This window comes from Oncorhynchus kisutch, linkage group LG6 (assembly GCF_002021735.2).
Source record: "Oncorhynchus kisutch isolate 150728-3 linkage group LG6, Okis_V2, whole genome shotgun sequence".
Taxonomy (NCBI): Eukaryota; Metazoa; Chordata; class Actinopteri; order Salmoniformes; family Salmonidae; genus Oncorhynchus; species Oncorhynchus kisutch.
In genome coordinates this window covers 53,464,379-53,481,511 of record NC_034179.2, presented here as the reverse complement: position 1 = coordinate 53,481,511, position 17,133 = coordinate 53,464,379, and the positions used below count along the sequence as shown (strand labels likewise).

Here is a 17,133-nt window from a genome sequence, read left to right as displayed (position 1 = left end):
GGCAAGAGCCTTACTCTCTGTCAAAGGGCGCTTTCATTTATGGACCCAGCTAACATGGAACTTTCTATGTCCCATATGCATGGTGCTAAAGAGACAAATGTTGAGCTGTGGTCTATTGAAAAAAAATAAGAGAATTGCTATGATATCTTCAGTAAATGGGGTCCTGTGAGGGTGCGGGGTGGGAATGGGTGTTCAGTTTTTTGTCTGTGTTACCATAAATTGAATTAAATACAATAAATTGACCACCCCAACAACAACAACATCATCTCGCTAGTGTGCTATAAAAGGAATAGAGTGCCATTTAAAACACAAAATAAGTGATTCTTACCAGAATTTAAGCCTTTCAGTGAGCGGGCTTATTTGGCTCTGTTTAGCTAAAAGATATGATAATGTGGCTTCCAAACGGCTCTTTATTCAGTAGCGCTTAAAATGTACCTAAAAACCATGTTATGTCCGATTGTGACATGCAAGTTCAAATGCATTTTTACCTGACCAAATTATTAGATGGCCTGCAAAACGAATATGCGCTCACTGTAAAAATGTGTGGACTAGAAAAAGGCTCTCTCCTCACTATATATTGTTCCTGCAGTGAGGAATTGCAATCTTTAGTGAATATATATATATATATAACTCATTTGCAGAAATGTGTTGTTTGGAGCTCAAAAAGCAGTAGTGAAAGTATGCAAATTAGGGAGACAAATTAACGGCTCTTTCAAAGATGCGATTTGGTTCCCGACGATCACAAAAAATAACCGCTCTAATAGAGCCGTTCGTTAGTGAACGACCCTTCACTATCACTGATGTGTTCTTTAATTGCAACACATATCACTAATGCCAGTTGCCAGTTGGCCAAAATAACTGCTATATCATAGTGCACATGCCAACAAAGTCAAGCCCTTCCTTTAGCTAAATTTCGAACACTTCAACACTGTTGTTATCCAACATCTGCCCATTTCGATCTATAGAACAACTGAAATGTACGATTTCTGGACTTACCATCTCATATGTAACAGCACATGAAATGCAAATAGAAACGTAAATAGAAATGGTGACCATCAAAAGTCTTGCTATAAGTTCTCAGACAACACAAAGATTCCTTGATGTCCTTCCAGATTCCCTCTGTCTACCTAACTGAGGAACTCAATTTAAACTTGCGCAATACCCTAGATGCAGTTGCACCCCTAAAAACTAAAAACATTTCTCATAAGAAACTAGCTCTCTGGTACACAGAAAACACCCGAGCTCTGAAGCAAACCTCCAGAAAATTGGAATGGAAATGGTGCCACACCAAACTGGAAGTCTTCCGACTAGCTTGGAAAGACAGTACCGTGCAGTACCGAAGAGCCCTTACTGCTGCTCGATCATCCTATTTTTCCAACTTAATTGAGGAAAATAAGAACAATACGAAATTCCTTTTTGATACTGTCGCAAAGCTAACTAAAAAGCAGCATTCCCCAAGAGAGGATGGCTTTCACTTCAGCAGTGATAAATTCATGAACTTCTTTGAGGAAAAGATCATGATTATTAGAAAGCAAATTACGGACTCCTCTTTAAATCTGCGTATTCCTTCAAAGCTCAGTTGTCCTGAGTCTGCACAACTCTGCCAGGACCTAGGATCAAGAGAGACGCTCAAGTGTTTTAGTACTATATCACTTGACACAATGATGAAAATAATCATGGCCTCTAAAACTTCAAGCTGCATACTGGACCCTATTCCAACTAAACTACTGAAAGAGCTGCTTCCTGTGCTTGGCCCTCCTAAGTTGAACATAATAAATGGCTCTCTATCCACCGGATGTGTACCAAACTCACTAAAAGTGGCAGTAATAAAGCCTCTCTTGAAAAAGCCAAACCTTGACCCAGAAAATATAAAAACTATCGGCCTATATCGAATTTCCATTCCTCTCAAAAATTTTAGAAAAGGCTGTTGCGCAGCAACTTACTGCCTTCCTGAAGACAAACAATGTATACAAAATGCTTCAGTCTGGTTTTAGACCCCATCATAGCACTGAGACTGCACTTGTGAAGGTGGTAAATGCCCTTTTAATGGCATCAGACCGAGGCTCTGCATCTGTCCTCGTGCTCCTAGACCTTAGTGCTGCTTTTGATACCATCGATCACCACATTCTTTTGGAGAGATTGGAAACCCAAATTGGTCTACACGGACAAGTTCTGGCCTGGTTTAGATCTTATCTGTCGGAAAGATATCAGTTTGTCTCTGTGAATGGTTTGTCCTCTGACAAATCAACTTGGAAATTTCGGTGTTCCTCAAGGTTCCGTTTTAGGACCACTATTGTTTTCACTATATATTTTACCTCTTGGGGATGTCATTCGAAAACGTAATGTTAACTTTCACTGCTATGCGGATGACACACAGCTGTACATTTCAATGAAACATGGTGAAGCCCCAAAATTGCCCTTGCTAGAAGCACGTGTTTCAGACTTAAGGAAGTGGATGGCTGCAAACGTTCTACTTTTAAACTCGGACAAAAACAGAGATGCTTGTTCTAGGTCCCAAGAAACAAAGAGATCTTCTGTTGAATCTGACAATTAATCTTAATGGTTGTACAGTCGTCTCAAATAAAAAACTGTGAATGACCTCACCGTTACTCTGGACCCTGATCTCTCTTTTGAAGAACATATCAAGACCATTTCAAGGACAGCTTTTTTCCATCTATGTAACATTGCAAAAATCAGAAACTTTCTGTCCAAAAATGATGCAGAAAAATTAATCCATGCTTTTGTCACTTCTAGGTTAGACTACTGCAATGCTCTACTTTACGGCTACCCGGATAAAGCACTAAATTAACTTCAGTTAGTGCTAAATACGGCTGCTAGAATCCTGACTAGAACCCAAAAAATGTATCATATTACTACAGTGCTAGCCTCCCTACACTGGCTTCCTGTCAAGGCAAGGGCTGATTTCAAGGTTTTACTGCTAACCTACAAAGCATTACATGGGCTTGCTCCTACCTATCTCTCTGATTTGGTCCTGCCGTTGTCACGAACCGGCTCAAAGCCCGTAACAAAGGGAGACAACGTGGAGATAAGGCGTAACAAAATATGTATTTATTAACTAAAGCAACTAAGGAAAATATACAATGGTGTGTGTAAGCAGTAATCAGTAGTGTAAGTGAGTGTTTTGCATGCATGAATGTGATAATGCAGGGTGTTGAAAGGTGCCAAAGCAAACAAACAAAAGTCCACCAAGAACCCCAACACAATCTACAAAGGTGTCTGCATGGAGAGAGTCTCTTCCATGAATGTGGAAGAGGTCTATTTATCCTGGGAGACACCTGGCCCAGGTGTTTCCCATAAAGCTGACGACCCTCCCAACTCCGCCCACCGGCATCCTAATAAGGAAACAAGAACAAAGACATAATACGGCAGACAGAGTGGGAGGGTCGTCACACCGTACATACCTACACGTACGCTACGGTCACAAGACACAGGCCTCCTAATTGTCCCTAGAATTTCTAAGCAAACAGCTGGAGGCAGGGCTTTCTCCTATAGAGCTCCATTTTTATGGAATGGTCTGCCTACCCATGTAAGAGACGCAAACTCGGTCTCAACCTTCAAGTCTTTACTGAAGACTAATCTCTTCAGTGGGTCATTTGATTGAGTGTAGTCTGGCCCAGGAGTGGGAAGGTGAACGGAAAGGCTCTGGAGCAACGAACCGCCCTTGCTGTCTCTGCCTGCCTCTATAACCCTATTACAGGGGCTGAGTCACTGGCTTACTAGGGCTCTTTCATACCGTCCCTAGGAGGGGTGTGTCACTTGAGTGGGTTGAGTCACTGATGTGATCTTCCTGTCTGGGTTGGCGCCCCCCCTTGGGTTGTGCCGTGGCGGAGATCTTTGTGGGCTATACTCGGCCTTGTCTCAGGATGGTAAGTTGGTGGTTGAAGATATCCCTCTAGTGGTGTGGGGGCTGTGCTTTGGCAAAGTGGGTGGGGTTATATACTTCAGGTTTGACCCTGTCCGGGGGTGTCCTCGGATGGGGCCACAGTGTCTCCTGACCCCTCCTGTCTCAGCCTCCAGTATTTATGCTGCAGTAGTTTATGTGTCGGGGGGCTAGGGTCAGTTTGTTATATCTGGAGTACTTCTCCTGTCCTATCCGGTGTCCTGTGTGAATTTAAGTATGCCCTCTCTAATTCTCTCTTTCTCTCTTTCTTTCTCTCACTCGGAGGACCATGCCTCAGGACTACCTGACATGATGACTCCTTGCTGTCCCCAGTCCACCTGGCCGTGCTGCTGCTCCAGTTTCAACTGTTCTGCCTGTGATCATTATTATTAGACCATGCTGGTAATTTATGAACATTTGAACATCTTGGCCATGTTCTGTTATAATCTCCACCCGGCACAGCCAGAAGAGGACTGGCCACCCCACATAGCCTGGTTCCTCTCTAGATTTCTTCCTTGGTTTTGGCCTTTCTCGTGAGTTTTTCCTAGCCACCGTGCTTCTACACCTGCATTGCTTCCTGTTTGGGGTTTTAGGCTGGGTTTCTGTACAGCACTTTGAGATATCAGCTGATGTACGAAGGGCTATATAAATACATTTGATTTGATTTGATTTGGATTTGAATGCAAGTGAAATCTAACCCATGAAGACCAGTTCGGGATTATCCATAATCCTATCTCAGCATGCTGGACAACAACAAAGAGGGTAAGAGTTTTAGGTCTGCAGCCTGCCTCTGACAGTAACCTACCGTCACCCTGACATAATCCTAATGCTGGAGGATCACTGAGACAGACAGATGGCTCCACTGCCTCAATTGGACAACAATACCCAAAAGGATAGAATGAGGCCAGGACCAAACTAATGTTGTGTGTTGATCGTGGTGTGTAGTAGGGGGGAACACAGGGGAAAGCTTGGAGCCATTACTGCTTACTGCTTTCAACAATACAGTGCAGAGTTCATTACCAAGCCAATCCTCTTATAGGCGTGGTCATGGTCATGGTCATGGCCGGTCCCTTTTTCTGTGTTACAAATCCCCCTGACCGTACTGCGCTGATGACCATGACTACAACTGAGTCCCAAATTGCCCCTTATTCCCTATTGAGTGCACAACTTTTGACCAGTCCCCATGTGGCTCTGGTGAAAGATAGTGCACTGTATAGGGAAAAGAGTGCCATTTGGGACTCGGATGTAGTCGTGGGCATCAGCGCAGTACGGTCAGGAGGATTTGTAACACAGTGAAAGGGTCCGTGGACCCCGGGCCTAACCTTAACCTACTTTGCCAAGTGTTTGGTAAGCAGGTCCAGCATCTGGCGGTTTTTCTCTGGGAGCCGGTGGATGATGCTGTGGATCTCTGTGATCCTCGCCTCCTGATTGTCCAGTTCTACAGAGAGAGAGAGGGTGGAGGGAGGGATGGAGGGGGAGAGATGGAGAGAGAGAGAAATAGAGGAGTGGAAAGGTAGAGAAGAGATGGAGGGGGGAGAGAGTACAAGAGAGAGATGGAGCAGAGGGGAAGAGATGAAGGTGGAAGGTGAGGTTAGTAAGGACACTGGCTTCCTGTACTCCTCTGTCTAAATAACCATGACAACTTCATGTAGAACACTCTTTTCGCCATTATCATAACATATTGGCGCTGTTGCATTTACCAGAAGGCTGGTGAAATAATACTATAATACCCTGCCCTTGGTTCAATTCCGCTTTAACTGCCCACACGGCCAATATACTATACTGCTGCTTACCACAAGAGCTTATCATACCACAGATTTGATCAAAGCACTTATTCCTTGGAGACTGAGGTAACTATCGGTTACAACCTGCATGTAGCTTCTGAATGCAGCCAGCATTATCCTTATCCTCCATTAACCTGAGAGAGGTTTGCCTCAGAACACCTTCACTACTGAACCCTACAGTACCTCTGGCCTAGTCTCGTGATACCAGACCAGTCAACACTGAACAACAGCTGGAGTTGAGGCTACCTCTCTCTCTCTCCTCTAGTGTCTTCTGGACTGGGACAGGGCTGCACAACCGAGGTCAAGAATCGAATCAAATCGAATTGGTTACCTTTCAAATCATTTGAGCATATAGTTAATATTCCATTGGTTCCATTGCGCCAGCCAGGCAAACACAATGAAAAGCAGCTGAAGTTCGAAACACAGATACATCTGAAATAAGACAAATGCCATTTGAACCGAGGACTGCAGGTCATTGCACAAATGGGTCACTGGGCAGATGTGTGTGTCTGCAGGTCAGTGCACTGTGCCGTCTCAGAGTGGTCCACAGCCAGCTAGGTTACAGCCAGAAAGCCAGGCCAGGCCTCGGGGAGCAGACAGCTGATGGATGGCCCTCATCAGTCACCACAAAGCCAGTTGACAGAGCATTCACAGGGGGTGACACTACATCATACCCCCACTGTCACCTCCCCACCGCAATCGACTCCCAGTGTCTTCGCATACACACATACCTGCGCGCGTACACACACCATTTTTAAAAAAATGTAACCTTTATTTAACTAGGCAAGTCAGTTAAGAACAAATTCTTATTTACAATGACGGCCTACCAAAAGGCAAAAGGCCTCCTGCGGGGACGGGGGCCTGGGATATATATATATATTTTTAATACAATATAAATATAGGACAAAACACACATCACAACAAGAGAGACAACACAACACTACAGCAATACATGACAACACAGCATGGTAGGAACACAACATAACAACAACATGGTAGCAACACAACATGGTAGCAGCACAAAACATGGTACAAGCATTATTGGGCACAGTCAACAGCACAAAGGGCAAGAAGGTAGAGACAACAATACATCACACAAAGCAGCCACAGCTGTCAGTAAGAGTGTCCACGATTGAGTCTTTGAATGAAGAGATTGAAATAAAACTGTCCAGTTTGAGTGTTTGTTGCAGCTCGTTCCAGTCGCTAGCTGCAGCGAACTGAAAAGATGAGCGACCCAGGGATGTGTGTGCTTTGGGGACCTTTAACAGAATGTGACTGGTAGAACGGGTGTTGTATGTGGAGGATGAGGGCTGCCGTAGATATCTCAGATAGGCATAAGAGAGTTTTATAAATAAGCATCAGACAGTGGGTCTTGAGACGGGTATACAGAGATGACCAGTTTACAGAGGAGTATAGAGTACAGCGATGTATCCTATAAGAAGCATTGGTGGCAAATCTGATGGCTGAATGGTAAAGAACATCTAGCCACTCGAGAGCACCCTTCTCCGTAATCTAGGATGAGTAGAACGGTCATCTGAATCAGGGTTAGTTTGGCAGCTGGGGTGAAATAGGAGCGATTACGATAGAGGAAACCAAGTCTAGATGTATCTTTAGCCTGCAGCTTTGATATGTGCTGAGAGAAGGACAGTGCACCGTCTATCAATACTCCCAAGTATTTGTATGAGTTGAATACCACAAGCTCTAAACCCTCAGAGGTAGTAATAACACCTGTGGAGGGGCATTATTTTTACCAAACCACATGACCTTGTTTTGGAGATGTTCAGAACAAGGTTAAGGGTAGAGAAAGCTTTTTGGACACTAAGAAAGCTTTATTATAAAACATTTAACACAAAATCCGGGGAGGGGCCAGCTGAGTATAAGACTGTATAATCTGCATATAAATGGATGAGAGAGCTTCCTACTGCCTGAGCTATGTTGTTGATGTAAATTGAGAAGAGCGTGGGGCCTAGGATTGACCCTTGGGGTACTCCCTTGGTGACAGGCAGTGGCTGAGACAGCAGATTTTCTGACTTTATACACTGCACTCTTTGAGAGAGGTAGTTAGCAAACCAGGCCAAAGTCCCTTCAGAGACACCAATACTCCTTAGCCGGCCCACAAGAATGGAATGGTCTACCGTATCAAAAGCTTTGGCCAAGTCAATAAAAATAGCAGCACAATATTGCTTAGAATCAAGGGCAATGGTGACATCATTGAGGACCTTTAAGGTTGCAGTGACACATCCATAACCTGAGCGGAAAACAGATTGCATACCCGAGAGAATACTATAGACATCAAGAAAGCCAGTCAGTTGATTATTGGCAAGTTTTTCAAAACACTTTTGATAAACAGGACAAAATAGAAATAGGCCTATAACAGATAGGATCAGCTTGATCTCCTCCTTTAAATAAAGGATGAACTGTGGCTGCCTTCCAAGCAATGGGAACCTCCCCAGAAAGGAGAGACAGGTTAAAAAGGTTAGAGATAGGCTTGGCGATGATAGGGACAGATGTTTTTTTGGGGTCGAGTTTAAGGAGCTCCTCGGTGACTGCCAGCAGAGATAAACTTTGTGGCAGGGGAAAAAGAAGTAGAAGCATCGGGGATAGTCGCATTGGTGGCAGGTAGACTAGTGGTTAGAGCGTTGGACTTGTAACTGAAAGTTTGTCAGCTCTGGGATTCGATTCCTGCTGACAAGGTGAAAATCTGTCATTCTGCCCTGAACAAGGCAATTAACCCACTGTTCCTAGGCCGTCATTGAAAATAAGAATATGTTCTTAACTGACTTGCCTAGTAAAATAAAGGTAAAATAAAAAATTAGAAGGGGTGGGAGATGAGGAAATGTTGGACGGGCAAGGAGGCATAGCTGAGTCAAATAGGAATTCTAACTTAATGAAGTTCTGATTAAAGAGATCGGCCATGTGCTTCTTGTCAGTAACATTTGAGAAACAGACGCCTCACAAGTCCTCAACTGGCAGCTTCATTAAATGGTACCCGCAAAACACCAATCTCAACGTCAACAGTGAAGAGCCGACTCCGGAATGGTGGCCTTCTAGGCAGAGTTGCAAAGAAAAAGCCATACCTCAGACTGGCCAATAAAAATAAAATATTAAGATCGGCAAAAGAACACAGACACTGGACAGAGGAACTCTGCCTAGAAGGCCAGCATCCCGGAGTCACCTCTTCACTGTTGACATTGAGACTGGTGTTTTGCGGTTACTATTTAATTAAGCTGCCAGTTGAGGACTTGTCCTCTTGCTCAGTTGTGCACCAGGGCCTCCCACTCCTCTTTCTATTCTGGTTCGAGACAGTTTGCGCTGTTCTGTGAAGGGAGTAGTACACAGTGTTGTACGAGATCTTCAGTTTCTTGGCAATTTCTCGCATGGAATAGCCTTCAATTCGCAGAACAAGAATAGACTGACGATTTTCAGAAAAGAAATCTGGCCATTTTGGGCCTGTAATCGAACTCACAAGTGCTGATGCTCCAGATACTCAACTAGTCTAAAGAAGGCCCGCTTTATTTCTTCTTTAATCAGCACAAAAGCTGTGCTAACATAATTGCAAAAGGGTTTTCTAACGATCAATAAGCCTCTTAAAATGATAAACTGGGATTAGGTAACACAACATGCCATTAGAACACAGCAGTGATGGTTGTTGATAATGGGCCTCTGTAGATTTTCCATTTAAAAAATCTGCCATTTCGAGCTTCAATAGTCATTTACAACATTAACAATGTCTACACTGTATTTCTGATGTTCTGATGTTATTTTAGTGGACATTTTTTTTTGATTTTCTTTAAAAAACAAGGAAATGTCCAAGTGACTCCAAACATTTGAACGGTAGTGTGTATATATATATATATATATATATATATATATATATATATAGTTGTTTATTAGGTAGCTGGGCGGCTACCTGCTGCTCCAGCTACCTGCCACCCTATATATATATATATATATATATATATACACATACAGTATATACAGTGCATTCGGAAAGTATTCAGACCCCTTCACTTTTTCCACATTTTGTTACATTACAGCATTACTCTAAAATTTATTAAATGTTTATTTTTTCTCATCAATCTACACAAAACTTTCGCAAATGTATTACTAATTAAAAGCAGAAATACCTTATTTACATAAGTATTCAAACCCTTTGCTATGAGACATGAAATTGAGCTCAAGGCATTCCTTTTTCCATTCATCAACCTTGAGATGTTTTTACAACTTGATTGGAGTCCACCTGTGGTAAATTCAATTGATTGGACATGATTTGGAAAGTACCACAGTTGACAGTGCATATCAGAAGGAATTGTCCATAGAGCTCCGAGACAGGATTGTGTCGAGGCACAGATCTGGGGAAGCGTGCAAAAAATGTCTGCAGCATTGAAGGTCCCAAAGAATACAGTGGCCTCAATCATTCTTAAATGGAAGAAGTTTGGAACCACCAAGACTCTTCCTAGAGCTGGCCACTAGGCCAAACTGAGCAATTCTGGGAGAAAGGCCTTGGTCAGGGAGGTGACCAAGAACCTGATGGTCACTCTGACAGAGCTCAAGAGTTTCTCTGTGGAGAAGGGAGAACCTTCCAGAAGGACAACCATCTCTCCAGCACTCCACCCTTCAGGCCTTTATGGTAGAGTGGCTAGATGGAAGCCACACTTCAGTAAAATTGTAACGATTGTCTTCCTCTTCTGATGAGGAATAGGATGGATCGGACCAAAGCGCAGCGTGGGTAGTGTTCATGTTATATTTATTAGAACAGAAACACTAAACAAAATAACAAACAGAGTGAAACAAAAACAAAACAGTCCTGTAAGGTGCAGCAACACAAAACAGAAAACAACTACCCACAAATCATAGTGGGAAAACAGGCTGCCTAAGTATGGTTCTCAATCAGAGACAACGATAAACAGCTGCCTCTGATTGGAAACCATACCAGGCCAAACACAGAAATACAAAAACATAGAACAACACATAGAATGCCCACCCCAACTCACGCCCTGACCAAACTAAAATAGGGACATAAAAAAGGCACTAAGGTCAGGACGTGACAAATATATACACGACAGCCTGCTTGGAGTTTGCCAAAAGGCACCTAAAGGACTCTCAGACCATGAGAAACAAGATTTTAGGGTCTGATGAAACCAAGATTGAACTCTTTGGCCTGAATGCCAAGCATCACGTCTGGAGGAAACTTGGCACCATCTCTACAGTGAAGCATGGTGGTGGCAGCATCAAGCTGTTGGGATGTTTTTCAGCGGCAGGGATGGGGAGACTAGTCAGGATCTAGTGAAAGATGAATGGAGCAAAGTACAGCGAGATTCTTGATGAAATCCTGCTCCAGAGTGCTCAGAACCTCAGACTGGGGCGAAGGTTCACCTTCCAATATGACAACGACCCTAAGCACACAACCAAGACAACGCAGAAATGGCTTCAGGACAATTCTCTGAACGTCCTTGAGTGGCCTAGCCAGAGCCCCGATCAAACTTCTCTCTGGAGATACCTGAAAATAGCTGTGCAGCGACAATCCCCATCCAACCTGACAGAGCTTAAGAGGATCTGCAGAGAAGAATGTCAGAAACTACCCAAATACAGGTTTGCCAAGTTTGTAGCGTCCTACCCAAGAAGACCCGAGGCTGTAATCGCTGCCCAAGGTGCTTCAAGAAAGTACTGAGTAAATGATCTAAATACATAAGGAAATGTGATATATATATATATATATATTTACACATTTTGCAAAAAATTCTAAAATCCTGTTTTTGCTTTGTCATTATGGGGTATGGTGTGTAGATTGATGAGGGAAAAAAACATTGAGGCTGTAACCTACCAAAAATGTGGAAAAAGTAAAGGTCTAAATACTTTTAAATACTTAAAAAAAATTACGTTTAGGGTTAAGTTTTCGGGTTAAGATTAAGATTAGTGTGTGGTGCGTGTCTGTGGTCATTTAAGTGAGTTTGTGTGTGACAGAAAGTGTATGAGTATGAGTGTTCGTGTCTGGTAGGTGTGTGTTTTCCTGCTGGTGCATGCCTCAGACTAGGTTGCTGATTGCACACAGCCTTCCCTCCCAAAACCGGAGCAGAGCAAAGAGGGGCGGGGTGGCTCAGGAGGAGGAAGAGGAGGTGCTCGTAAAATAGAGTTCATCTTGGGGCAATGGCCTGATGTCAACCAGCATGCAGTGCCTGGAGGAAACAGACATCTCAGAGCAGGCAGGTATGCGGCAGCCAATGACACAGCAGATATGAACGGGGAGAGAGGGAGAGGGGGGGAAGAGAGAGGGGGATAGAGAGAGACAGAGAGAGAGGGAGAGAGAAAGAGAGAGGAAAATAGGAAGAGAGATGGGCTGTGGAAGGAAGGGGACGAAGAGAGAGAGAGCGAAAAAGGAAGAGAAGGAGAAAATGCAGCTCTGGCTAATGTAAGGACCAATTAGTGGACAGGGAGATGGTAAAGGGACGTTTGGGGGAGGGGGCAATAAATATATTATAGGCTATATTTGTTGTTGTTGTTGGTTATCTTTCCCATCCTCCATCATCCCAGCTGGCCCCACTGAAAAGCCATTTCCTTTATGGCTTGCCAAGGACACACCCTTACGTCCTGCTTCTCCTTCACACGTCAACCCCACTACTGCCCAACGGAGCTAAACCAGGCCATCAAATTCAAAACCAGACTGGTTTATCAAAACAAAGTCAGCAGAGCTGTATCAGGAAGAGGAAGAGGGTAAAAGAAGTGGAACCAGATCAACTGTTATGAGAGAGAGAGAGAGAGAGAGAGAGAGAGAGAGAGAGAGAGAGAGAGAGAGAGAGAGAGAGAGAGAGAGAGAGAGAGAGAGAGAGAGAGAGAGAGAGAGAGAGAGAGAGAGAGAGAGAGAGAGAGAGAGAGAGAGAGAGAGAGAGAGAGAGAGAGAGAGAGAGAGAGAGAGAGAGAGAGAGAGAGAGAGAAAGAGAGAGAGAGAGAGAGAGAGAGAGAGAGAAAGAGAGAGAGAGAGAGGAAGGAGGAGGAGAGAAAAGACTCACTGGCTGCCTTGATGAAGCTCCTTTGATACTGATAAGTCATAAGGGGCGCGGGCAGCATTCTGAGGAGAGAAGACACAGAGAGTCAATGGGCACAGCGGCAGGCAGGCAGAGAGTCATGGCCCTCCACTCATCAGGCTGATTTCCCTCTTCATTAGGCAGGCGGACAACTGGCTGTTTGTGTATGTGGGTCTCCTCAGTCCTAGCCCTCTACCCCCTCCTCCTCTCTCATCTCTTCTTTATACTAACCCCTCTGCTCTCTCCCATGGCCCTCGATCCTGTCCTCCTTAGCTCTACTCAGCAGGCCAGGGCCATACTGGACAACCACATGCTTTCAGCCCTCTCTCACTCGGTGCAGCATTATTGTACACACTAACTGCAGTACTCATAGAGAGCCTGTGTTCCTTTACTATCTTTAGTCATTTCCATGACTAGACCTGGGCAATGGATTCACAATACTGTACCTAAGGTAGTACTTGATTGCGCTGGTGATGGTCTTGATCTCCCATTCTGTACTGTCCAGCTCCACGTCAGCACAGGTTTTAGGATCTGTCAGAGGGAGAGGATAGATGTCACCATCTGTCATTTGAGGAGCTTTGTGATTTCAGATGTTTGTGATTGAACCTATCTATTGTATTCTATTTGGCAGTTGTCAGTATATTCTCTCCTCCAGTCCTCTACCAGTTCTATGGTCACCTCCTCCTGTGCTTTTCCGTCTGTCAGTCTCAGAGCTACAGTATATCTACAGTAATTCAACTTGTTTTGCATTATTTATACAGTTGCATACATTGCCTATTCCCCATAGCTATTCACATAAATCCGCAGGATGGTTTTCTACCGTTTTCTACTACAGTATAGACTCCCCAAACAGGAGTAGCAGGAGATTCCAGCTATCAGAATAAGACAGGTTGTGCAAACAAAACTACTGCATAAATGTGAAATAAGTTAGATTCAATCTTGCCCCCAAATATTACCTGTTCGGATTTGTTTTTGGGGCAAGGACTCAATCTCTAACACACACACACACACACACACACACACACACACACACACACACACACACACACACACACACACACACACACACACACACACACACACACACACACACACACACACGCACATAAATGCACACACACACACACACAAACAGCTCCATTATCTCTCTGTCTTACCCATGGCAAGACCCAGGAGTTTCTGCACCCTGGAGTTTACTCCAACAATCCTGTACAGGCCCTGCTCGTCAATGCCTGTGGGACAGGACAGAACAAGACAGATATCTATAAAGATTGTATAGGACTTGTAAGAGTGACCAGTGACACCAGGTTCGCAATACAGTAGTACTAGAGACCTGTGATGCCTGTAAGCAGCCACGCCTTAGTTCATTACCTCTGGTCTCCACAGCGTAGATGAACTTCTTCACAACGTTGAAGCCAACCACATCCAGCTGAGCCACTGAAAGATGGAGAGAGAGGGGAGGGGGGAGGGGGAGGCAGGGTGGGACAGTGGGAGAGGGAGAGGACGAGAGAGAGAAAGGTAAAGAGAGAAAGAGTGGGATGAAGAGAGATAGGCGGAGAGAAAAATAGAGGGAGAAACGGAGGTAGAGAAGTGAATGAATCCCATCAATTATCAGTGTGCATTCATACGGACAGATGGTAGAGTAAAGCAAATTAATACCAATGTGTCACTTACGGCCTTCACTCTGGCTGTCTCTGTTTAAGTTATAGACCTGGAAGGAACAGAGACACCCAGTTACCACGGTTACACAGCTTAGCGTTACCGCCATCAACCACCACCACCGGTCACAAGCACCTATCCGTGTACTGAACACAGGCTGTACTTGCATAAGCCCATGTACACTATGCTGTAATGTTGTAGTATGGTACATTGACATCAATGGAAGTTGCTACGGACTGAAGTGGCTTCCTAAAGGAGTTGAAGGTTAGTTAGCCAGCTATGCCACGAATCCCTGTGGCGGGCTATACGCATATGAGTACACACACACACACACAGTCACGCACACACACGCACAGGATGAGTGTGTAACCCTGGCAACGTACCGGTTCTCTCCCATCCATAGCTTCCATCCACAGCCTGCGATCTTCCTCCGATAGAGCTTGCATGGTGATCACCCCTGGCCTGCAACGCACAAACACACACATTTCATCAAACGCAACACACCACGTAGCAGTGACTGACAGAAGGAAATCACTGTTACATAAGGGGGTTGTCCACCCTCTTTGGGTCCTCTGACATTATTAAACATTATCCCCCATCAAGTCAATCTGCTGCTTCCACCACAACCATCCCAACACAGACTGACACCTCTATCAATCCGACCCAGGCCCTATCCGAAACTACAACTAAGCTACGCTCATCCCTGGCCAGCGTTGCCATATTTCACCTGGCCCTGGCAGCAGGCTCACCTTCAGCTGTCAACACAGTCCTCCATTAAAACCACAGACACACACACACACACACACACACACACACACACACACACACACACACACACACACACACACACACACACACAAACACTCTGGGGCAGAGGATGCCATAACGCACGCTCTCACTGACAGTCACCCTCAAGTTATGTCTTTGCGATGCCTCTGCGTGCTAAAGCATGTTGAGGCCAGCTTTAAATTTCCTGCTGCTAACAACAACAGTGCACTGCATCTAGTGAACAAACACGCACACATACACAAACTCTCTGGGCAGAGGACAAACAAACACCATGAATAAATTACAAAGGTTGAGTGAAGGAATGGGCCGATGCAGGAGGAGGGAGATCAGTGGCTGAAGCGGCCACAGTAGAGCTAGCGTTAGAGTTAGGGAGTCACTGGCTCTGCTGCTTTATATACAGTCAGACAACACCCTTCTATGACCGGGCTGGAGAGGTGGCAGATATCTCACTTAGCGTTCGTCATCTAACATCCACCGCTTGCCAATCCATATTAATAAGATCCTCTGCGTTGAGCTCCGACCCCACAGTCAGTCAGCCACAGCCTCAGCCCAGCGACAATCGTGAGCACCGCCATGTGGTTGCAATGGGTAACAACAAGCTGGTAGCCAGCAGCAATGACTCACCTGTCGACAGCCTCCACGTCGAAACAGAACCTCTTCTCTATAGAATCCGTTTTCCGTCTTGTGCAGGACTTCAGAGTGAAGCTCTCCTCCTCCCCCTGCAAGACGGAGGAAGCCTTAATCGACCTTTAAGAAGAGACATTTATGACACTCAAGTTCAACCAATGGGAAGTGCCTTCCGCCACGTGTATGGAACCAAGTCATTTTAAGACACATGTCTTTGATTCTCACAGTGAATTGTGGACAGGGATGGATGGACTCAAAGGATCTAGGAAAAAAAATTGTGAGAAACTTTGAGGTAGGTTATTTCCGTGCAACCATCTCAGCCCATCTCCTCCCCATCTCCCCGTCATTCCCTCTCTTCCCCATCTCCTCGCTCCTTCAAAGGGAGTGCATTGGCAACTGAAGTGTCACTACTGTTTGCACAGAGAATCCTGGGAGACACAAGGCAGCAATCCTGAGACGGAGCCTCAAGCCACGACTCTGATGTGTTCTGAATGATACCTCCTCTCCTCTCTGATCCTTCCTCTCATGTCCATTATCCTTTTCTGCCCTTCTGACTTTACTCCTCTGCTCTCCCACCATCACCTCTCTCCTCCCCTTCTCTATCTCCTCTCATGTCCTATCCTCTATCCCCTATTCTGCCCTTTGTCCTCTTCCCCCATCACTTCGTCGCCCTCTTTCTGCCATCCTTTTCTCCACAGTACACTTCAATGAGAGGAACAGTGAAATGAGGAGCGATATACTACCACTGAGTGTTTGTCCTTGCCCACTGACAGTGACAATACTGAGGTGTCAGGGGCAGATGTGCCCACCAGGAATCACTCTTTCAGATGCATTTTTTAATTTACACTGAACAAAATATATGGTATGAGCAGGCATAAGCTACCGACCAACAAACACAATTGCCTTTTATTGATGGAAATGTGAATGCACAGAGACACTGCACTGTGACGAGATCACGAAGCCCATTGTGAGGCCCATTTTTTAAAGTATCAGTGACCAAAAGATGCATATCTGTATTTCCATTCATGTGAAATTCATAGATTAGGGCCTAATGAATTTAATTCAGTTGACAAATTTCCTTATATGAACTGTAACTCAGTAAAATCATTTGAAATTCTTCCATGTTACATTTACATTTTTGTCAGTAAATACTTGTATTGGTATTTTCTCTTTATTGAGATAGAAAGTCACAAACGGGGAAGACATTCAGGTAAAGGAAAACAGATATGAAGGCGGGGTTTGAACCCATACCACAAAGGTCAAGTTATAGTCCGGAGTAAGCAGCACTTACCACAAGGCCAGACTCCAGCACACAGATGTATTTTGAAGCACTAATCAACTGCAGTCATTC

General features: G+C 44.7%; 1 protein-coding gene across 2 annotated transcripts in view; it reads right to left on the bottom strand.

Annotated features, from left to right (window-relative positions):
* Nucleotides 1-17,133, bottom strand: part of LOC109892979 (rho GTPase-activating protein 26) — a 126,719-nt gene that overhangs the window by 27,991 nt on the left and 81,595 nt on the right. For both annotated transcript variants that reach the window (XM_031826934.1, XM_031826933.1), the window contains exons 10-17: nt 15,780-15,874; nt 14,750-14,828; nt 14,382-14,418; nt 14,079-14,144; nt 13,865-13,939; nt 13,154-13,238; nt 12,693-12,751; nt 5,234-5,339 (exon numbers count right to left, since the gene is read on the bottom strand). In XM_031826934.1, coding sequence (XP_031682794.1) covers nt 5,234-5,339; nt 12,693-12,751; nt 13,154-13,238; nt 13,865-13,939; nt 14,079-14,144; nt 14,382-14,418; nt 14,750-14,828; nt 15,780-15,874 — 602 coding nt within the window. The remainder of the gene's footprint in view (nt 1-5,233; nt 5,340-12,692; nt 12,752-13,153; nt 13,239-13,864; nt 13,940-14,078; nt 14,145-14,381; nt 14,419-14,749; nt 14,829-15,779; nt 15,875-17,133) is intronic.